Genomic DNA, 24324 nt, shown 5'->3' with positions numbered 1-24324 from the left:
TTGGTCGTGCTTTTTACAGCGCCACGGCTTCCACAGATGATATTTTTGTATGGATTTTTTTGTCAAAGCACTTCAGATATTCATTGCTATCGGGATGTGAAGAGCATTCCATGGAATATAACAAAAAGTGTATCTCGAGCCGGTTTCTCAAACTTACCTACCCCACCTTTAAGTAGATTTTTCTGGTATAACAGTACTTTACTCCTACTTATTTTTCTGACAACTTTCTACTTCTTACATGTTGAACACAAATATCTGTACTTTCTACTTCTCACATTTTCCAAACAGGCTGGTTCCTTTAGTTTGAATGTGTGTTTGGTGGCGTGATCATTATTATTTAGAGTCATTGCGTGCCTATTGATTTGAACACGATCCGTGTATCCATCATTTCCTGGTCTTCTCTAAAGAAGAGGGACCAATGAAAACGTTGTCATGTTGCCGTTGTTCAGCATGGAAACATTCATTAGCTAACAATGACATTATTGTTCTATTAATATAAAGGGAGGTCAGGTACTCTTTAAAACAGCTGCTAGTTATGGGTACTTTTTACTGAAGTACATTTCAAAGCCTCTTTACTTTGACTTGAGTAAAGAAGTTTAGTCAGTACTTCTACTTTTACCATAGTATTTTTAAACACCAGTATCCGTACTTCTATTTTTATTAAACGATGTGTGTACTTTTGCCGTCTCTGGTGAGTTCACATCATCCTCCAGGCCATCCGAGTGACTCACACACTGCGAGGCTCTGCATTACAGTTCAGCTCCAAGGTCATCAGGACGAAACCCTCCACACATCGTGCAGCTTTAAGATGACAGAGGAACGTGTATTTACAGGCGATCCTGATGGCTTCCCCGCAGCAACTAATGACTAAGTGTCCTTGAGCAAGACACTTATCCACTAATTGCTGCAGGAGTGCTGTTCGGGCTGCATCTGCACTTTGACCCCTCCACATGAGTGAAACACCAAGCGTGTTGTACAGGCATGCACTAAAGAACAAAAACTATTTCCTCAAAACACCCTTTATTATCTCTGAATATATTTAGAAAACATTCATATATGTGAGTCAGTCCTTTGTCCTTGCGGTCTACTTTTATGTTAATTGAATGGGTTTTTTCCCTCATTGTAAAGCTCTATATGCTGCATTTCTTCTATGCAAGGTTCTATAGAAATACAGTTGCTATACTTGTAATACCAAGGCACCATTACTGAGGAATGCACCATGTTTTCGACCTATTAACTTGTTAAACTGGTTTAGCAGTGTTTAAATATACTCAATATCATTAAAAGTTGATCTGGATACAAATCAGACAAATACCCAAATATAAAAATCCAACTTCAGTTTGTCCCTGTGAAGTTAAGGATGTCTAATCACACAAAGCATAACAGTTGGAGGTCTCATTTTAACCATGTAGTACATCTTCTGGAAAGAACAGGAATACACCCAGCTCCAGGATGACCTCCGACCAGCAGCTCAGCGCTAAATAAACAAAGCGTAGCCATGCTGCAGCTCTTGGCACGGCCCAGCTAGCCTTTAGCATGTTTTAGCGCACCGACTCCAGAAAGGCTGTCAGTGAAGTGGGACGGTGCATTCCTGTGTGCAGACAGTCTGCAGCAGATTGCCTCTCCCTCCTGGGCAGGTTCTGCTGGAGGCCATTTGCCCCCGTGCTCCTGCCTCTAATTTCCCATAAGACCAGATGGCACTATCATTCCCCGCTACCATAGAGAATACACGGAGGAGGACGCGTGCGATTGGAGGCAGACGGGAAGTGAGGAAACGATATGTGCAAGTGAACATGAGGACACTGACTTTAATGTATTCCTCACATTGAGGGAGTTTTATGTTAATGAGGCCCGATGTTAAGCTCCTATTAGAACAAGATTTAATTAGGTTACACCTAAATGCTGCAAATCCTTTTTTTTTTGCTAAACAATTAATAAATGTGTGTTCTGATTAGTGTTTCACGGTGACCAAATAGACAGGTTAATTCATTTTTAGTTTAAGAACTTCCATCACTGACATTTAAAGTGTTTGTATGTGACATTTCCTTCCTGGTTCCTGCGTTGTTTTAGTGGACACTGCCAAACCTCAGCATTAAAGGATTGTTGGTTACATATTTGTATGACTATCAATACATTATTGTTTGTTATGTGAATTTATTGAAACCTTTCTGATTGGAAGCAAACTGCATTTCGTTGTACTCTGAGAAATGACACCAAAGTTGAATCTAATCTAATATTTGATACAGATAATATTTTGCTCATGTTGCAACGTCCTTAAAAAGTTAGACTTTGAGTGTTTACTGTGGAAACGTCAGTGGTGTTTGTGGGTTTTCAGCGCCGTCGTCTAGAAGTGCTTCCCCTTCTCTTCTCACCTCTTCTCACCTCTCCTGGGTGAAGAAACAGCGCATGGCAGCAAACGGCGTATTCATTAACCCCGCTGCTTCTCTCACTCTAGCCTTGAAAACTCTCCCTCGCAGCTTCAGCCCCACGTCTAAACTGCTTTTCATCTGAGGCGTGTGAGCGACACATCTGCACGAGCGTTGACGCAACACATCTTAAGCTGACGGTCTAATATTTAAAATTTCAGAATGCGAGAGAGAAGAGTACGGGGGTCCTTTTTCTCCCTTTTTTCTTCATCCTTTCTCCCCGTCTTTTCTCTCCTGGCCTTCTCGCTGCAGCTGACAAAACTCATACTGAGACGCCCCCCTTCAGGCGGCTCTCTGTATCAAAGTGTAGCCCCTCATCCTTCACAGGTCTGAAGCCATGGATGGATATGTTTTTAACAGGGGTCTGTCTGCGAGGCACTTTAGTCATCCTGAGCAGCGTGGAAAACAACAGAGTAATCTTAAGCGTGAGGTGAGGATGAGAGGGAGACAACAGCTCCGTCCTGCTGAAACGCTGCCAGCTCTACGTGACAATTCATCCCCCAAACCCGTGTCCAGACAGCCCGTTTGAGCTTCAAAATAATGATCCGACCTGATCGCCCACCGGCAAGGCAACATCTCGGGGAAGGACAGAGGGATGGAGAGACAGAAAAGGAGAAAAAAAGGGTCCTCTATGAGGGAGGAAGAGGACTGATGAAGATATACGTTTTGGCGAAAGAAGGACTAACGCCACACGAGTAGTTCAGAGGGTGACGATTAGACAAGCCACCAACGGAAAATCTATGCGATTCTCATCTCTCATTCTCAGAAAACAACACATTAGCTCTGTCCTATTCGTTTTTAGCATTCAAAAGCCAAAGTAACAAAGAGTTATTGATTTAAAGAGCAATATTAAAGGGTAACCGCGATGCAAAAACCACAAACTATAATCATGGCTTCAATGTGACTGAGCACTGCTTAGAATAAACCCTAAATGTTAAACCACTTCTGTTCTCCCTTGTGATATCTATATCAAATTGTGAGAAAGGCCACCGAGAAGAAATGTATCCGATTCTCATCTAAACAGCCACTGAAAAAAAAAACACATTAGCCGTTTCCTATTGTTTGTTAGCATTCAATAGCCAAGGAAACAAAGCAATTAAAAAAAAAGAGTAAACCGATGCAAAGACCACAAACTACAGTAATGGCTTTGATGTGACACTCTTGTGATTAATTGTAGTTATAAGATATGGGAGAAAATGAATAGTGATTATATCCAATATTGTTTCCTATTATGTGTTAGCATTCAATTGCTAAAGAAACAAAGCATTATTGAATTAAAGTTCGATACAAAAGAGTAAACTGACGTAAACTCAAACATGTAATTCCCTCAACGTGACTGAGCATTGCTTACACGCTCGTGATTAATTGTAGTTTGAATAATGAGATGAGGGAGAAAATTGATAGTGAATATTCCCACAAGCTGACCGTTAAAGCACTTTGGTTCGTCCTTGTGCAGTTAAGAAAATCTAAATTGCCAGAGAGGCCACCAAATATATCCGTTAGCTGCTAACGTTAGCGGCTAACGCTAACGTTAGCGGCTAACGTTAGCAGCTTCCTATTGTTTATTTAGCATTCAATAGCCAAATAAACAAAGCATTATGGATTTAAAGTGCGATACAAGAGTAAAGCGAGGCAAACAACTAACTGTTTATAGCTGTGTCTGAGACTGAGCATGTATTTTTCCTTGTGGTTTAAAGTAGGTAAAATAACATTAGCCGTTTCCTATTATGTGTTAGCATTCAATAGCCACAAAAACAAAGCATTATTGATTTAAAGTGCGATACACTGACGCAAACTCAAACATTGAATTCGCTCAACGTGACTGAGCATTGCTTACACGCTCGTGATTAATTGTAGTTTGAATAATGAGATGAGGGGGGAAATTAATGGTGAATATTTTTGTTCCACTGATGTAGGCTGCAGCAGAATATCTGTTCCTATTCTGCTCAGACTTTCACATTGATTTAGCAAAGCACACAGCGCGGTGTCTGCCAGCAGCAGAACAGACCGAGGCCTCGGGCGACGGCAGGCTGATTGTGTTCAGATAAGGACATGCTCAATTCCGCCTCGCACTATTTGCATTTTTTTCCCCCCCTTCCTCCTCTCCCCGGCTTCACGCAAATTGAAAGGTATGCAGATCAACACAGGCTTATGCGAGGGGATCGTAATGAGTTGTAACAATGAGGTCCAATGCTTTCTCTCTGATTGGACTGTCAAGACTTCACCGTGATGGGAGGGGAGAAGCAAGAATCATTATTTTATTAATCTAACATGCTTCAATAGCAATATTTATTTTTACATTGGTCTTTTTGATGTCTTAATCGTTTAACCTTTATTCGAATTATGGCATTTTTATTACTATTATCTTTTATGTCTGTTGTACTTATATGTTCACTTTATTTTATATTGTTGCATCGATTGAGTCTTATCTGTCAGAGAGAAACCATTATATATTTTATTATCATACATTTGACTGCTTGTGTCTATTAACCTGATAACATGTTATATGTTGCTGCATGTACAGATTAATAAATAGTCTGAGTGGAATTTCTTGTGTATTTTCAACTTGTGATGTGTCATTTTGTAAAGCACTTTGAGCTGCATGTGTTGAATGAAAAGTGCTTTTATTATTAAAACTAATCTGTACCGAATCAGGCCATAATTTGCTGGAAATATGCAGGGCTTTCATGTGGTGTTGTCTGAGGTTTGGCTCTGGTTCAAACTCTCCGTGAGGCCTGGAGAGTTTTGGGAGAGTTTTTCCCTGCGGCTCCGAGGCCTCGCCTTGTTCCCTCGCACAGAAAGAGGAACAAGTGCCAGCCTGGTGGAAAGGTCACGCGAGGTAAGGTGGAGTAGAAGTGAAGAGTAGAGAAGAAAAAAGCACCTAGGAAACAGTATCACTGGATAAAAACCTTCAAGAGCTTTAGGCAGAATTTATAATCATTCTGACAAAGCCACATGTGGTTGTGTGGATATGTATGAGGTGAGACTAACTTCCTAGTAACCAGGTTGCTTTAAGGCTGCACTGATACATATCTTTAAATCAACATCGCACTGTGACTAATGCACTGGACAAAATGCTGCTCCAGAAACAAGTAAATACAAAATGGCTTGGTAAGATCACTTAAAGTAAAGATGGGATATTTAGATAAATGAGATCTTGTAGCTGGGAAAACTTATTTTGAACTATATTTGACCAGAATTAGGGAATGTGTTACAACAAGAGCCAGAAATGCTTAGATGTTTTCTGATGTGATTTTCCTGTAAAATAAGGTGTTTTTAAGAGACTTAAAAAACAAGACGCAAGTTATTAGGTCTTATATGAAGTGTAACGACATATTCTGTCTAGAAATTAGATAAATGTACTTGGCAAGATTTTACATTTTTGCAGTTTGTAAAATAGTTTGAAACTCAGAGGACGGTCATTCAGCTTGTCTTTGGTTTTACTTTGAGTTCTTTTTGTCAGCTGTCCGTTTTATTTAGTCTTAGCAGTGTCTCAAATGTCCTTGGTATTTTTTGTCATATTTACTCTAATGCAGTTATAGTAGTCGAAGAAAACTATCACTATTTTAAAGTAGTTTTGGTTAATCAGATTGAACCATTTAATCAATCTTGTCTAGCCAAAATATCACCTGGTTTTTCCAAAGCTCTGTTGTTGTTATTGTTACCTTTAACTTAGGTAATGTACTCTAATTCATACTGACTGTGCTAACTGTGCTGCTGTAGTCCAGTGGCAAGTACAGGAAATGGAGCATTACAAAAATTAAATCAATCTATACGATATAATCTTTTCTTTTTGAAGCGCAACACAGAGATTTTGCTAAACATTTTCATTTTCTGTCATGTACAAACAACTTAGTCTTGTCTTCTTGAATCAACATCACCGCATGATGTCGTCACAGTTCAGTAGCCGCTCAGTCTCAGTGTTGTTTTCAGTCAAATCAAACATATTTAGTCCTAGTAGTGTTAACACATTTGACAGTTTATGTCTGTCACGCAATTTTACTGTTTAGTCAAATCTCTCAACCACCGTATTTTGAGAAGAAGACACTAATCTGAAGAAACAGCGGAGAGATAACACTAACAACTTCAGGTATTTCTTATGGTGGAGACCAAACCAGAGCTAGTAGGAGAGCTTACATCTGTCAAACTTCAAATAAATACTAATGTTGACCCATGTCTAATAAATACACAACATGCTCTCAAACAACTCAAATACTGCCATTTTGCTTAACATACCTATTGATCAACATGTAAAGCTCACAACGTGGACATTTTTAGAACCAATGACCTTAAAATATATTGCATCCGTGGGAAATCTACAGCTACGCTCTGAAGTGTATAAAGCAGGGAAGCATTCAGTTTGTTGCTATGAGCTTTGGGTTCTTTAAAATATATATAATATATTGTATGTAATATGCAATATAGTACTTTCATAAAGCAGATTAAACAGAGGCTAGTGTGTGCATCTGCCTCACACAGGTTCCCACAGAGATTAATGTGTGTGTACACGGGCTCAGAGTGTATTAGGTATTAAACTGAAGCAACAACACACAGTTTTTTCTCAGAGTACCCCTCGACTCACAGCGAGACTTCCTGTCTGAGAGAGAGCAGTCATCAGAGCGGTGGGGGGGGGCGGTTTTACCTGGGCTCACCTCTATAGAAACCACTGAGTGTAAACAGCTCAGGGCTCACACACACACACATCACAGGGTCACGCTCCAGTTAGCCAGTCTTGCGCTATTTCTATTTTATTTGTATCTACTTGATCTGTTTTATTGTGTTGCACTGTTGGAGGAGCCCGTGACCTAAGATTTTCATTGACACATCTACACTGTAGCTATGTACGTATGACAATAAAAGCCTTGCATTTTGAATCTAGCCAGTTAGCATTTTCCACCACTGTGTTTGTTCCAGTGGTGGAGAGTAACTAAGTACATTTACTCAAGTACTGAACTTAAATACGAGCACTTACTAAAATGTTTCCATTTAATGCTACTTTATACTTATTTTCCCCTACATTCAGGGCGCAAACACACGTATGGTGAAAAAAGAGAGAACTATTCGAAGCAACGTAATATACCCTCTGACAAAGGCCTGTGCTATAATGTTATTTTTAACAACTTTTTTGTTACCGTCATACTGTATAGTATTTTATACCCGTTTTTCATGTAGTCTCTTAATTTTGTATAACTATAATGATCATATGAAGGTGTGCCTTAACCTCACTGAGCTGAGGTTATTTGAGCCTCTCAGTCCGTCAGGAGCTGGTCATAGAAAAAGCTCTTAATATTCGTTAGCATAGATGCTAATAACAACAGATCGCCACTGGGTTTACAACTAAAAGCCACGCAAAAACTGCGGCATGTGTACGGCTCCTTATGGGTACTGCAATATTTGAAGCGGAGTTCCAGTGCTCTCCGTCAGCACTACACCACGTGATGACACGTTACGCTCGTGTTGTGTTCAAGGAACCTGTCCTTGGCCAGGAAAAACCGGCACTTTCTTGTTTAATTATTTTGCGATCTAGATTTCTTAAACATTTTTTGAAGTGAGAAGTTGTCCGTCAGTCCATAAAAAGTTAAATTATGCATCTCTAACGATTAAACCAGTGACGTAAGTTTGATATATCCAATATATTACAAAAAGATACAAAAGAAAGTCAGAAAAATTTATAATTTGAGACTACAAGAAAAATGCTACTTGAAGCAACAATATTAGCATTCTGATAATGTCATCTAATAATAAATCACATCTGGATGCCATTTTTCAACAGATTGAGATTCTGTTACTTGTAATGGAGTACTTTCACATGAATGTACTACTTAGTAAGGATCTCAATACTTCTTCCACCAGAGACCCTAACCATAGTTTCCTAATGACTGCTTATGCTTGCAGGTAATTGGTGTGTTGAATGGGAGGAAGTTGATTGTAAAAACAGATCTCTGTTGTGGTATCAGGTCTATTGTGAAAACACGAAACCCACAAGAGCACTGTAAACATTAATAAAAATCACACTTAGGTGTCTTATCTCGTGGAAGATCTTGTGTTTTCACATCACACGACTGCATGTCTGGGCAGATGGCTTTACATACTGTTCTGATGTTCCCCCGTTGTTTAAACTGATGGTGCGGACAAACAATGGAGTGTGTTGTGGCGCGGGTATTTACCTTGAAGTCATCTGGAAGGAGCAGTTTGCTGGTCCTGAGGAAACTGAGGATGTAGCGGAATATCTCTCCGTCCCGATCTATGAAGTAGTGCTGCTTCAAGCTGTCCAACACGATGGGCTCCGTGCCATTGAACAGACGACTGATTCTGAAAATTGGAAATAGACATACACACACACGCACGCAAGCAGGCAACCGCACACACACACACACACACACACACACACACACACACACATAACAGAGTCAGCCAGCTCCCTTCAAATGCATGAAACAATTACCCTCCATTTATTTTTCAATTTTATTAGCACTAAGCTTGAAATGCATTAGCATCCTAGGTTGAAACAAGGGGCTTAAGGCACAGTTCCTCCATTTCAGACTTGTTTGAAGTGTCCCTTCTGCGGAGAGATTACAACAACACACACGCGTGCTGCTTGTACTTACAGAAATTAATAGCATGAATGTAGCATTACAGCTCTATTATTCCATCTGTCAGAGGGCTGGGAATGAAACGAGGTAAGAAACGGTGGAGGTCCACACAATAATGTAAGGGGAGAGAGACATTTCTTGACTCTGTTGTGAATTTAAAAAGGGATTTAAACAGCTGCACCTCCACTGTGTGTCATTCTGACTGTACTTAATGCAGAGTTATGGTATCACATGCTGGGTTTCCTTTATATAAAACACATTTCACGATGTAATGCTGTGGATATACATGAGTCTTTGAGGATAACCTATTCTTGCACTGGCCTGTATTTAAGTTCCTTTTCAATCTAATCTAAATGTATACTCAAATGCATATTTTGGTGATATTGGACCACCATAATAAAATAAAATCAACATATTGGGACTCTACATCATATGCCATCACAAAAATATGTTGATTCTTCCTTTTTATGTTCTCTTATTATACATTATATATCATAGTATATATCCGTATCGGTCAGGTTTATCAAGAGCAGTTCTTTGTTCCATTAGATGGCAAAGAAAATATTGAAAAAACATCAAAATCATTTGTAAAAGCTGGAATAATGAAAATAACATTACGTACAGTAGATAATGTTCTCCCACTAAGAAACACTATTGAATTAAAAACACTAGTATGCATTTACCAAATATTATAAGGACTGTAGCGTCTTATTATATCATAGGTCAGGCTGACTGAGTAGTTATTTGTTCCATTGAACGAAAAAGTATAAAAAGCATCTGAAAAAACGAACTATAAAAGCTGGAATCACATCAAGATTGTTTTCCTATAGCTAATAATGAATTAAAAACACAAATATTATCAGGACTGTAGCATCTTATATAGACACTTGTTGCTGTCTCAGTTAACTCCTCCCCCTCCTAAGATGAAGGCTGTTAGAGTTGGCTACAGGCGCTCACCATTAAGAAACTCTATTGAATTAAAAACACTCAATATCATCAGGACTGTAGGGTCTTATTATATTATAGGTCGAGCTCACTGAGAAGCACATTGAAAGACAAAGTAAGTGTAAAAATCATCTGAAAAAATAACCCACATCAAGATTGTTTTCCTAGCTAATAATGAATGAAAAAACACTCGTTATTTCCATGCATTTTCCAAATATCATCAGGACTGTGTTGACACTTGTTGCTGCTCGGTGTCCTTCAGTTAACTCCTTCCCCTCCTAAGATGAAGGGTTTGGTTAGAGTCGGCTACAGGCGCTCATCAAGGCAAAGAGAGAAAGGAATTGCTGTTATCTTTAAACTTTCATCACACCGTGTTGGCCTCCAGATACCTTTGGACAGATATTCATTTCCACTTGTCTTTGTGAGGTTTTCTTGCAGCGTATACCTGCAGGTCCCTCTCTCTTTCACTGACTGGACTCGATCTATTTCTTCATTTCCATTATGCTAAGTAAACCTTTTTAATAGTTAAAAGCAGTGTTTTAACATCTGATATATTGGGGAAGGTTTGTTGAATTATTGTTACACATCTGTGTCAAAAAGAAAGCTTAAATCTGTTTAAAGAATTCGTTTTTTATGCAACATTTCCCTCACCAGGAATGCCTTGGCGGTGTAAATAATACTCATTTATATGAAATCTGTTGCACGTAACCTCTCTCCACACATTTCCCTTCGCCTGGCTGAGGAACGCCTGGCTGTCATTATCATCACTTCCATGTAATCTGCTCCTTAATCACGGTAACAGCTTCTACGTCGGCTGACTAAGTTGCACGACAAAGAAAGCTATGTGCAATAACGCGCCGGCCAACGAACCCAGCACCGCCTGAGCACTGTTGTTGTCAAAGCGTATTAGAAGGAGAGCATGGGAGCCGCAGTGGGAACGTGAACAAACAGCGGGGGCTGGCTCCACTCATCTCTCTGCATTTACAAGCCTCTTACTTTGTAAAAGTGAGCGTGGATCTAATGGTTGTATCAGGTATCTCCTGACCCCGATGTGTCGACTCCACACACTGAAGCTATCACGTCAAATGTATTTTTCTTTGACTTGTGAAGAAGCAAAGATGGTTCTCCCTCGCTTCCACTCTTTCTTTCTCTTCCTCCGTCTCCATCCTTCTCCCTTGCTCGCTTTCTCTCTGGAAATCGATGCAAAATGCTTTATAAAAAACCAATACTCATCTCCCTGTTTCGCCCGAGGTGTTCCTTTCTCATATGGTCTTGCAATTCTTCCAGCTAGAATTTCACCATACCCCTCCAGGCTAACTCTGTTTTTCATCTCCACTTTTTTAAAAAGCAATTAAAATGCTGCCTGTTTTTCTTTTTCTTTCCCTCTCTTCTACTCCCTTCACTCTCGCTCTCTGTTGGTCTCCTCATTTTTACCCTTTCAGTTAAATCCCTGAATTGGATGGTTGGGAGGAGGGGGGCCATTTTAACAGGTAGGGAGAGAGAAAAAGGTGTTGGGGGGGGAGGGAGGCATGCATGGAGAAATTAAGATACACACAAAAGCAGATTGATGAGGAGAAAGAAGAAGGGGACTAGACAAAGAAATCAGAAGAGAGAGGGAAAGGACGCAGAGAGAGAAACAGAACACGAGAAGAGATGGAGAGAGAAGTGGGAGAAGATACAGACACAACTCCATATGCAGAGAGGAAGAGTGAGGAAGAGGAGGGAGGGTGTGGGAGGTTATTGAGGACAGGAAAAGCTCAGATCTCCCACATAAAGTGAGGGCAGAGAGGGGTCAGGAGGTGGAGGGGCGTTCAGGTACCACTGATTCTACGGGAACAGACGCTAATGGTCGCCTAATAAAAGCAAGCAGCTCCATGCAAAGTGAAACAAACGCACCCAGCGAGTGTGTCCTGCCTCACATCACACAGTAGCTTTGGAGTAAGGCGGGTGTGAAGTTAAAAACTAGATTGAAAATGTGCTTCTTTTACAAAAGGTGAGGGGAAAGAAGTTCCAAAACAAGGACTACTTTACTTTAGCTAAATATGTGGTTAGGGTTCATTACAATCAAATCAGTTCATGTGTAATATTTTCTCTGTTATTTTGCAGCTACATAACATTACTGTTCCTAAGAGCTACAATTAACTCTCATTATTATTTAATGTTAAGCGATTAAAACTAAATAGCTCATTTTACTTCAGATCACAGCGATGTGTTAGTGCCATGTTAAAAAAGTGGTTAAATATGTGATTACTATCAAATCAGATTCATGTGTAATTTTCATCCAGGTTTTTTACATTAAATATGAGAACAGCAACAACAATTGTCTTACATGGTTATCTTGGAACATATAATCATTTAAGGCTTTGTTGTCCAATATTCCCAGATGTGATTGCATTGAGAAAACTCAATTTCACAACCACTGATAACCGTCACTGACTCTTATCCCCACAAGTTGTGTTGCTAGCTATCATAATGTCTGTCTGCAGATTGCCAAAACATTTTCTCGGTTATTTTGCAGCTACATAAAATGACTGTTCCTGCGCAAGAGCTACAATTAACTCTCATTATTATTTAATGTTAAGTGATTCAAGCTAAAAGTCAAACAGCTCATTATACTTCAGATTAGGGCTGCTCGATTATGGCAAAAATCATAATCTCGATTATTTGGGTCAATAATTGTATTTGCGATTATTAAATGCGATTATTCATTGACTTTGAAAACATCCATTTATTGGAGAAAAAAATGTGAACAGTATATTTTTAACAGTTGATTACCCTGAACTTTAAGTATAATTCAACTGAAAAAAAAAAAAAAAAAAGTAATAATAATAATAAAAAAATAATCTTTTAATTTCAATTACGTTGTTTTCGTTGCAAGCCATAATCGTAATCGCGATTAAAATATGATTAATTGAGCAGCCCTACTTCAGATCACAGCGATGTGTTAGTGCCATGTTAAAAAAGCAACACTTGAGGCCTTACAGTGAAATGGAGTCAAACTGAAAGGAAATATCGTGAATGCTAACGGTAAAAGATGAGATATTGTTTGCTGTGTTAAATATGGTTATCAGCACCGGAGAAAGAGTAACTAAAAGAGAAAGGAGCCCGTGCAGATCTGTCGACTAACAAGACTCGTCTACAAGGAGAAAAATATCCAGTGGTCTTTTCAAAATACTTTCCTCGTCTCTGAAACATTCCCCTTTAATCCCCCAGCTTCTGTTGAACAGAGACTTTCCTCTGAGAGAGCGGCGCAGCGAGAGCATCAATGTTTCATGACCCCTGTCCCTTAATATGGCCCGCACAGAAGAAGATGAATAACCACACATTACTTACTAGACTAACTTTCTCTTGGCATGCTGCATTATTTAGGAGGCAATCTATTAAAAGTAATCATCAACTCTAAACTCTTTAACCCTGCTCTGTTAGTTTCACTGATGGAAAGTAACTAAGTACATTTTCGACTTATTGTTGAGTATTTTCATTAAGAGTGGGTCCTATTATACTCATGTTCATGTCCCTTAAGTGTCTCTACTGGGACATGTCTCCATGCTTTAATGTTCAAAAAGCTCTTTCTGTCTGAAACCAGAGCCCAGTCTGCTCTGATTCGTTAGCTGACCGGCTCTGTTGTGATTGGTCAACTGCTTAGAGATGTCCCGCCCCTTAGCCTATCACGTATAATGTGTTGGGGCGCTAGCCAACAGAAGAGCTACTGTAACTAGGTGCACAATAGGGCCCCTTTAATGCTACTTTCTACTTCAACTCTAGACTATTCTCACACTCACTTATCTACAGTCTACATGTGGTCCACATGAACTACAATGCTAAGATGCTGTTACATGTATAACAGGTTAATGTAATAAACATAACAATATAAGACTCTGAACTTATCCATGAGTACTTTTACCTGATAACCCAAAATGAGTCATTGTCCTAATGAGTATTTATATGTTTTGGTTCTTTGAGTACATCATGATGCTAATACTTTTGTAATCGTACTTAATCATAACCAGGACTTTTTCATGTAATGGAGTATTTGTAGACAATACTATGCATACTTTTATTTAAGTACAGGATCCGAGTACTTCTTCTAACACTACTTAGTTTCCGGTTTTGCCTGTTTGACCGGACATGACTGAATGCAGCGTCTATATAAATATATCTCTCTCTCTCTCTATATATATATATAAATATATCTATGCGGCTTTGCCAGTGTAATTGTTTTGCTTTCTGCTGTCAGCCATTATCCTAATTCACACAAAAGGGCCCCTCCTTCCACGGGCTCCAACGGAAAGTGGAGCCCTGAGGCCAACTGTACACTGAGGAGGCTGGAAGAGAGAGAAACAGAGAGTGTATGAGTGTATGCGCGCGTGTGTGTGTGTATGTGCGTGTGTGTGTGTGTGTGTGTGTGTGTGTGTGTGTGTGTGTGTGTGTGTGTGTGTGTGTGTGTGTGTGTGTGTGTGTGTTCAAAGTGAGAAAGTAACAGAAAGAGATAGAGAGAGAGGGGGCAAAGGAGCATGTGTGAAAGAGAAACACTCACAGTGGTATCCGGTCTTTACTCTCTCTGTGATAACACTGTTCGGGTGCTCTGACATGACTCTCTGCTTCATTTGTGTTATTCTTCTTCTCCCCATATGAATAACGTCTTTGTAACATGTGAAGCATTACGAAAAAATTAAAAAAATGTACGATTTTCATGAACAATAGAGCTGGTTTTACACAAGATGTGTCATTTCACAATTTTTACTCCAAAATCTGAATATCATTAGCATTCTTTCATTAGAAAAACTGCTGTCTTGTTGCCCCTGGATACACCACCCTATTAACAGAAACAATTATAAACCCTTGTCTGCGATTGGCTTTATTTTTCGTGTTAGATGTCAGGAACAAAAGGGATTTCCTGTCAGCGGCTTCTGTGATTATCAAGACTTTAATATTTATATTACCAAGGGATTAAGGGGATCCTGTAGCCAATTTGGCAGGTTTTCAACAACCTGGTGAATGTTTACGCTGGCCCACATGGGACTGTCAGCTGACGCAGAATTGAGGAGTGTATCATGGAGCGAACGACACACTGCATTAGCTTTGGGAGGAAATGTACAGCATGGAAATCAGCGGAGAACAGAGATCATTACTTCTCCTTTCAGAGCTACCTCCGCTGGTGTCACCTTGTTTGAGCATGGAGCTAAAAGCGTGATGAAGTGGGAGGGTGGATTACCAACAGCTCTTACACAACCGGAATCATGATGACTAAATCTTACAATGGACACTGATCATGAGAGAATCAGATGCCTCAGAAAGCAGGAGTTCCTTTCTCTTCCTGTCCAAACAAATACAAATTGAGATAATAGAAAGCAAGTGTTTGAGGTTTCAAAGTTTCCCTGAAACACCAGCCATGTTTCTATTTGAGACAAAATCAGACAACTTTTCAAACATAGGGATATACTCATGAAAGTCCTCATGCTTTACTGTATCTAGAGACTGGAAATCAACCTCTATGTTTGACACTAATAATGACTTTAAATAAGAGGTTATTGTTGCAAAAGCTAAATTAGTCAGAGAATCTGTATTCAACACCCAAATGAGGTAGATTTGATCAGAGTGAAAGCTTTTATGATCCACACATTTATGTCATGTTTCCCTCCAAGGATCCCTCACAGCACTCTGATCTACTGACCAAATAGACAGGCTATGATAGGGGGCGCGTGAAGACATGTTTGCATGTAAATTCACCACCATTAAAATCCCAATTAAAAACATGTGAAAGCATCTGCACTGGCCAGATTGACAGCAGCTGAATTTCCAAATGCAAATGAAAGCAGACAAAAAAACAAAAGCCCTGGAGGTGTATTAAAAAATAATCATGACTAAAACAAAGAAAAACAATCAAATTGATCGTTTTAGAGCCATGAGAGTTTTGAAATAATGAGACATTTCCCCAAATTGTTCGAAAAGACATTACAGTTGTGAAGTTGTGCTAATGCCAGTCAGCTAAATGACTTGTTAACAGCATAAATCCAATGAATCCTAATTAAGAAAAACACCAGTTCAATTATTTAATAACTGATTTAATGACTAAAATGCTAAATTAAGCTGTTAAATAGAGATATAGACTAATTCAAATCAACTTGAAGATTTCATTTGGAAAGGATTCCCATCATAAAGTAAAAAGACTGTCCCCATTTCATGAAGATCTCACATTTAAAATCAATAGATACACTATTCAAATGGCTATAACAAATGATATTGATGTTCGATAAATAGGGAATTAACAACAAACTAATGCCCATCAGAGACGTGTCTTACCTAGTTAGTGTAAGTAAAGTTAGATGCATGGAGGTCTCACATTTAAAATGCCAATAAATGGTATTATTGGGACAAACAGGGGAAAGTAATCACTAGAAGTAATGCATAGAGTGACCTGCAGTAAATAAGTTAAGTTAGAGTCTCAAATTCTCACAAATAAATCAACATATGCCAATAAATCCTTAAATTGATGTTCGATAAATACGATGAATTACTAAAACTCTTTTAGTAAAAGACATGTCGTTTGGAGTACATTAGTTAAGTTAGAGTCTGAACTTCATGAAGTGTCACATTTAAATCACAATATAAACTCTTTAAAATGCCAATAACTCAAAAACTCTGATAAATAAGGACATTATTTACAAGAACTGATGCATTCAGTATGAGAGTGTGTCCTGCCTGGAGTAGGTAAGTTAAGTTAGAGCCTCAGATTAATGAAGATGTCACATTTAAATCAAAATATACACTTTTTAAAATGCCAATACATTAAAAGAAACTCTGATAAGGAAAGGAATAACGAGAACTGATGCATTCAGTATGAGAGTATGTCCTGCCTGGAGTGAGTAAGTTAAAGAAGACATCTCAAATAAATCAACATATGCCAATAAATCCTTAAATTGATGATGATAAATAAGAAATAATTAATATAACTAATGCAGTGAGAGACATGTCTTATGGAGTAAATTAGTTAGTCTCAACTTCATGAAGATTTCACATTTAAATCACAATAGGCTACTCTTTTTAAAATGCCAATAAGTCATAATATTGTGACATAAGATACATTAAAATCCTATGCATATTAGAAACTGTCCTACCTGAAGTAAGTAAGTTAAGTTAGAGTCTCACATGAATGAAGATGTCACATTTAAATAAAAAATAAACACTTTTTTAAAATGCCAATAAGTCATAACATTGTGCCATAAGATACATTAATTTCCTGTGCATGTGAGAGACGCGTGTTACCTGGAGTCTGGGTACTTGGTGAGGGTCGCCAGGCTGCTGGTGTACATGTGTCCCCCGACATCGATGTGCACCGGGGCGTTTGATTTGGTCAGCTGAGCCGGCAGAGGGATCCCCTGCGAGGCCAGAGGAGAGACCGGGGACCGGGTCAGAGACAGCCGAGACATGCTTCTTCCCTCCTGAAAGCAAGTGTACAGAAAAGCCATGGGAGTGGTGGTAAGCATTTGGAAAAAAACACACAACAACACTATGCTGCTGGTGCACCGTGGAGCAAAGCCTCTCTGAATGCTATCAGATCACTTCCATGTCTGTCTGGTCGCATATTTAGCCTGGAAATTATTGCCACCGCTCTAATTAAGTATGTTTGCATCTTTTCATGCAGCACCGGAGGCGAGGATAGGAGGATGCTTATTAGAGAGAGAGAGAAAGAGAGGAGGGGGAGAGAGATGGACAGATATAAAGACAGTGAGAGAGAGGGAGGAATGCTAGGTGTCAGCCTCCAGGGGAATAAAACAAACTGCTGCTGCAATATTCTAATTAAAGGTCGCCGTATGTGTTAGACGTGATGCACCCAGACACCAAACCACCAATCTGAGAGCCAGAAAACACGACGGGGGTGGGAGATGAGGGGGGGGGTAACTTTTCTTCTTCCTCTTTGCACACGTACATTCAAAAACAAAAGAGGTGATGGCTTGTTTTGTCACTTGACTTCTTTCACCGATAATAGATAGTCGAACACGCGGGAAAAACGCGCCAAAAGCACCACTTTACTGTCTACAGTAACAGGCCCAATCATGAAGCATTTCTCTCCATAAACGAGTTGACAAAATGTCAGAAAGATCACATTTTGTGCCATATAATATAACCTCGTGGTAATCTAAGTGCTCCAGCTTTGGGGAACTGATTTGAGATATGGTGCACGCTGAGGTCAGCAGCTGGGTTTGATTAGCTGCCGAAATGTTTGATGAAATCCATCTTCTTTAAAGACTTCGATATATGGTTCTGGAAAAGCAATGGATGCATTTGTTGTTTTCCAACATTAAAGTGGACGCATTTTAGTGCCTACAAAGTGTAAAACACAACAGGAGAGGATAGGATCTTTCTTACTTTAAGTTTCCCTAACGATCAGTGACTAAAGGTCACATTGTGTTATCATTACTCATCCGTTCCCCTGCTGGCGCTTTGGTCTGAAATACAGACCTTTCCTGACGCAACACACAACCAAACTTTGAATATTACTTTGAGCTCCACTGTGCAACTACACAACAGATTGGGGTAATAGGATTTCACCCTCCAGTAAATCAGCAGAGTTGATCAGTAAGTGTGGTTGCATATTATGGGCTGTTTGTCCTGCCTTATATGATAAACCAGAGGCCGGTGTGAAAGGCCAGATCAGCCCCTCGGCTCCGAGAGCACAAACGCCGTTGGGCAAAAAACGAGACAGCAGGGTTTTCCTTTTTTTCTCAGGGTGTTGCCTGGTTTACAGCAGTATCATGTTCATTTAATACGATTACAGTAGGACGGGATTACATTTCAAATCCCAGGAAAAAGAGGAAAAAACTTGTAAAGACTGAAGAAGTTTGGGGTCCCAACACCGGTATCCCCCCTCCTTCACTCCTTACCAATTCAACAATACATGCATAATATAATCGGAACAAAAAAAGAAAGAAAAATGCATATAAAGCTCCCAAATAATCATAATTTCATTCAACATCTGTCTCATCAAATCAATCTCTATCTCCCCCTACACAATCACACACACCATACATGACACATTCCTCCACAAAACACCGTAAAAGCATCAAGTTTCCCCTGCCTCCTTCCACTGACCCTCATAAAGTGTTGTAGCCAATTCCATCCTTTAGACATCCAAATAATATTAAAATCCTCTGCGTACACGATAGAAATAGTACGCACACGGAAATGTTAGAATGGGGAACAACCCGGTACAACATCCCACTCCACACGATGTGCTCTGCCTTTAATTCGACCAATGCTCAACATGGCGTCTTATTCCATGCTGTACAATTAAAATCAGGATCCTGACACGTGTGATTCATCAGGCGCTGGATAAAAACTGCGAGAAAGAAAGGGAAAAGAGGAAGGTAAACCCCTCTAGTTTCCACGCTGCTCATTAGCACCGGTTCGACTATTCGACAGGCTGCACTGTGCGTAAACACATCAGATTATGTGAAAAAATGTTCACCATACCGTTTCAAACATCGTAGGGAATCCAGAGGAAATCCGTGCCGGCGGTCAATCCCAGCTCCTGTCCGCGTAAAACCCCGGAAAATCTCAAATATTTTTCTCCAAATGCCCTCGAGTCTGTGGTACACTTACACCAGCATCCAGCTCCGGCACGAACCTCTACGCTGCCGCACGGAAAAGCCAAGTGTTTGCTGTGTATCCCAACACAAAGCTGCCTTCTAAAAACACACTACAGGCTGTGGCCGGGCTGGACTGCTTTTGCGAAAGAGTCTCTGTGGCTTTAAAGGGTCTTATTGCAAGGCTGGCTCGACCTGTCCTCAGCGAGCTTCTTTGTACCAAAGCGCACAGGAAGCATCCTTACCTTGTACATAGATGAGATGATCTCCTTCCTCTTCTGTGCTCTTATTTTGGATACGCGTAAAATTGTGCGCTCTTGTTGGATTCCTGCTTCGTTTTTTCGGCTTCTTCTTGTTCTTGCTTTTTGTTGCCTAAATGAAACTGCCCCTGTGGTTTGTTATGAGAAGAAGAAAGCCAATAATCCGTCTCTAAATAACAGAGCAGAGCTGAAAAAGAAAGATCTTGCTCCGGGCAGCCCAAGTGCCTCTGGGCCAGGGATTAGGCTACAATTAGCTCAACTCCACTCTCTCGCCCAGGCAATTTTCTCAAGGAAGAAAAAACGTGATATACCCCCTCCTTATTCCCGAAATTATGACTGCAAAGATATAATAACTTGTCTAATTTTTACCCCAGCTAAAGTAGACGGGTTCCCTTAACGGTGTGAAGTTGTAGGGGGTTGGAAACCTAACAGGCAACTGTCGCTCAATGGATTTAGAGCAGCAAAAAGCAGATTTTAATCATTGTCATTTCGTCTGATGTAATAGTTCCCCAGGCAGTTCCAGCTAGTAGGCATACATTTCCATCTCCATCTCCAGCCTGGATCTAAAGTTTAAAGCCATAGTCCTTCACTCAGGCAGCATGCAATAAAAGGCGCAGTAACTTGTTGATAAAGTCCCAGTAGGAAAAATATGTTGAAAATGAAAAGATATCCTTGAACCAATATCTTTCACGCGGTGATTTCCCCCCTCTGTCTCTCCCTCTCTCCCTCTCTCGCCTTAATGTCTGGAGTTGTAACACCAAATTTCCTGCAGGCCGTTAAAATCAAATGACGTCTATGGACATGCATGCTGCTGCAGAAAGCGCCCTCACAACCTGCCTGCAGCCAAATGCGCCATTTCAATTATAGCGCAGGGCTTAGATGGAGATATTGCCCAGAACAACCCCCGCCCTTCCTTCAATCTCAAATGAAAGCAGTCAGCCTCCAGACTTTTTTTTTTTTGGGGGAAAATAAGACGCTGGATGACAATTGTTATTTTTTAAACATATAAAGGCACCATGCAGGTGAGAATGAAGCGCGTAAAAGTGGTGTGCCAAATTTGGTGAAGGATAAAGAGGGAGACAAGCAGGTGCTCACACCAAGGAGAGCATTATTTATTTATTTGAATGTGTGTTTATTTGCGGGTAAATAACTGTGAATAATTGATGCAACATTGAGCCCAGTAATTACTCTACCAGCATCCTGAGAGGTGGGAGGCTCGTTTCTTGATATTTGGCGCCAACCAGTGTAGGAACTTGTTATTGGTCCACAGAAAATGTAGTTTAACTTTTTGGGAGAGGTCTCTATTGTTTAAAGACGAAAAATAAGATATCTTATTGATCCTGTGGCATTTTAAATGGTCTTTTATTTTCTGTTACCATAATACTCCAATAATATACTATTAATCATATGGATGGATCATATGGAGGTTAATTTAAACACGTACATTTAGTTACCTGTGAAATCATGTAATCTAACTAATTTTAAGTATCTCAATAAAGTAACCTGATTACTTTCGTGACCATTGGATTACTTTTAATATCAAACACCATTACATTTTAGCGATATTATTTTAGTTTAATACATCATTTGAATACACAACACAATCTTTTGTTTAATAAATGACATGTCCACATATATTGAATTAAAATACGTTATATAAAGAAAAATAAATTAAGTGTTGTCATGAGGCTTGTGGAGTAACGGATTACATTTAACAGGATTACGTAATGAGTAAGGCAGGTTTTCCTATAAATAAATCATATTTTTAACCTAAATATCTTGATTTCTTCATTTCTAAGGTGACATTGTCCTGTAGTTTTTCTCATAAAACACTGAAGCATACTTTTGATATGTATTTCTCTTGTGTTTATTTGCATTTGATATTGAGGTCATCTAAAAGTAATCAGGTTAAATTACGTTATATTATGATACTCAGATTAGGTTAATGCATTTTCTTTATAGGTTACATTTTTAAATTAACCCAGTGCTTATATGTCGTTCTTTAATGTTTTTTTAATATTGTAATCCTGCTAGTTATCCCCACTTAAAAAATGTAACACTAATCTGATTACATATTTTTCGTTTAACTGTAAAGAGAAAACAGCTAGCTCTTATTGCATCCTGATTATTCCGTTACACGTAATCCGTTACTCCTCAATACTAGAAGTTACGGTACCTTCCTACATCTAAAATGACAATAATTCTGATATAAAATAAAGTAGTGATACTGGTGGTTTCGCAGCAGCATAGTGGGAGTGTGAAAGCGTCTCTCCTTGAAGCGGTTCAAGTCTTTGTAATTAGAAAGACTCCGCGCCTCAGAGCGATCCCATCATCCCTCGCGGCACAGATTTGTTGTTTCCAGAGGTACGAACTGCAGGGGGAACTGGATTTTTTTTCTCATTAAAGGAAACAAGCCCCGAGTTAGTTCAATTACATGAAGTATGCAGGGATGTTGTAAATTTAAAGATTTAAATAGCTTACAAAGTGGCCCCGGGCCCCATCAGTTAATTTCCTTAATTTATGGATTTTAGCGGAGTGTCTATGTCGAAGGGAAGAAGTAGGTCATCTTCAGGATTTGCATTCGGCTTTGAGATTTCACAACAGATCGAAACATTTGTTCTTCTGACCAGCAGGAGCAGGTGGAAGGAGAGGAAGTAGTGTTCCCTCTATAACTGAAACAAAAACGTCACCATGAGTCAAAAACATTGCTTTTCAGGGGAGAAAGAAAATGCAAACGGTTGTAATATTTGAACCGAGTAATGAGATTATTGATGTGTTTGTCTCTAACCCGGCATTCATTAAAGGATTGTATACCTAATTTCCCCAAAATTGTAATGTTTGCCTTTCTTAAAGTCAAATCCATATAGATGTTTGCTTAATTTGTAGGTAAGATGAATAAGCAGCAAAAAGAAAGATTAAACTGCGTAGATGAAAGGAACAACTGTCCTTCAGACAGCATATGTAAATGAAGGGTATGAATTAATGCATGACCTTAGAAGAGTAATAACTTTGCCTGTAGGTTCAAAAGCAGGTGCTAATAGTGGGGTTTCATAAAGTGGCTCAAAGGAGGACAATATTATTCCTTTCTCTAAAATACTTTGTCCTTACACTAACACATTAAAAAAAATTCCCTTCCCTATAGTGTGTTATGGCTAGCAACCCAACACATTGTACGTGATAGGCTAAGGGGCGGGACATCTCTAAGCGGTTGACCAATCACAACAGCTAACCTATCAGAGCAGACTGGGCTCTGGTTTCAGACAGAGGGTGAAAAGAGGTGCTGCAGCACAGGGAGTATGAGAAAAATTAAGAGGAGGCCTCAGCAGGAGAGGACTCTTTAAAGTAGAGACACTACATACTGATATACACCTGAACATCAGCAGGAGAGGACTCTTTAAAGTAGAGACACTACATACTGATATACACCTGAACATCAGCAGGAGAGGACTCTTTAAAGTAGAGACACTACATACTGATATACACCTGAACATCAGCAGGAGAGGACTCTTTAAAGTAGAGACACTACATACTGATATACACCTGAACATCAGCAGGAGAGGACTCTTTAAAGTAGAGACACTACATACTGATATACACCTGAACATCAGCAGGAGAGGACTCTTTAAAGTAGAGACACTACATACTGATATACACCTGAACATCAGCAGGAGAGCACTCTTTAAAGTAGAGACACTACATACTGATATGAACCTGTAAATGAGCATGATATGGTCCCTGTAATGTATAACGTTTGAAGTAATAAACAATGCTATACAACTCTGTACGGCCCTGTACTTATATTACGTTCTACTGAGAAATACTCAAAAATGTAACCTCACTTACATATGATGATGCAACACAATCATAGTCCAATTGCTGCATTTATTAAAAACACAATCCAACACTTAATTAGATCTAAATCCAGTGGTTTGTAACTAAATGTGTGTTTTTGTGTTGAGTGGAAATACAGAAGGCCATGCAGGGTCCTACATTGAGGAATCAATAAATGCTGCCTTTTCCATGTACACATAATAATGCTAGATAACAGGAAGTGAGGACATAGTACCATCTGCTGGTTAGCAGCAACACTGTGAATGATCACTGTTTTTATGGATGCACTCATGCAGAAAGGTCGAGCTGTTTATGTCCGGGGTTATAGGTTTAGTTTCCATGTGGTCCCTAAAAAGCATGTATTTACCGGTGCTTGTTAGTGGCCCTAAATGTCAAGTCAATGTTATTTATACAGCCCTGAATCACATATTTGCCTCAGGGGGATTTACAGTCTGTGCTGCATACAGGGGTGGAAGAAGTACTCAGATCTGTTATTTTTAGAGTAGAAGCACTCATATGAGTTCTGCTAATAAAGTAGTTTTGATGGCAAGTGTTGTTATGGAAGTCAAAGTACTTGTGATGCGTAGTGTCCCATTTCAGAATTACATGACTGAAAGGTGATTAGATGAAATGATGAGGCTATAGTGTGTAAATGTGTTTGATGCGTGTGTGGACCTAAATC

The 24324-nt window shown here is 39.4% G+C and overlaps 1 protein-coding gene across 1 annotated transcript in view; it reads right to left on the bottom strand.

The window, feature by feature from the left end:
• The window catches only part of LOC104951087 (BTB/POZ domain-containing protein kctd15), a 292312-nt gene extending 271679 nt beyond the window's left edge, over positions 1-20633 (bottom strand). Inside the window, exons 1-3 of the mRNA XM_010777728.1 lie at positions 19797-20633; positions 17231-17406; positions 8594-8738 (exon numbers count right to left, since the gene is read on the bottom strand). Of these exons, the coding sequence (XP_010776030.1) occupies positions 8594-8738; positions 17231-17406; positions 19797-19805 (330 nt within the window). The 5' untranslated portion in view covers positions 19806-20633. The remainder of the gene's footprint in view (positions 1-8593; positions 8739-17230; positions 17407-19796) is intronic.
• Between the last annotated feature and the right edge of the window lie 3691 nt (positions 20634-24324).

This window comes from Notothenia coriiceps, unplaced genomic scaffold (assembly GCF_000735185.1).
Source record: "Notothenia coriiceps isolate Sejong01 unplaced genomic scaffold, NC01 NC01_scaffold00018493, whole genome shotgun sequence".
In the NCBI taxonomy this organism is placed as follows: domain Eukaryota; kingdom Metazoa; phylum Chordata; class Actinopteri; order Perciformes; family Nototheniidae; genus Notothenia; species Notothenia coriiceps.
This window is presented reverse-complemented; position numbering and strand designations above follow the sequence as displayed.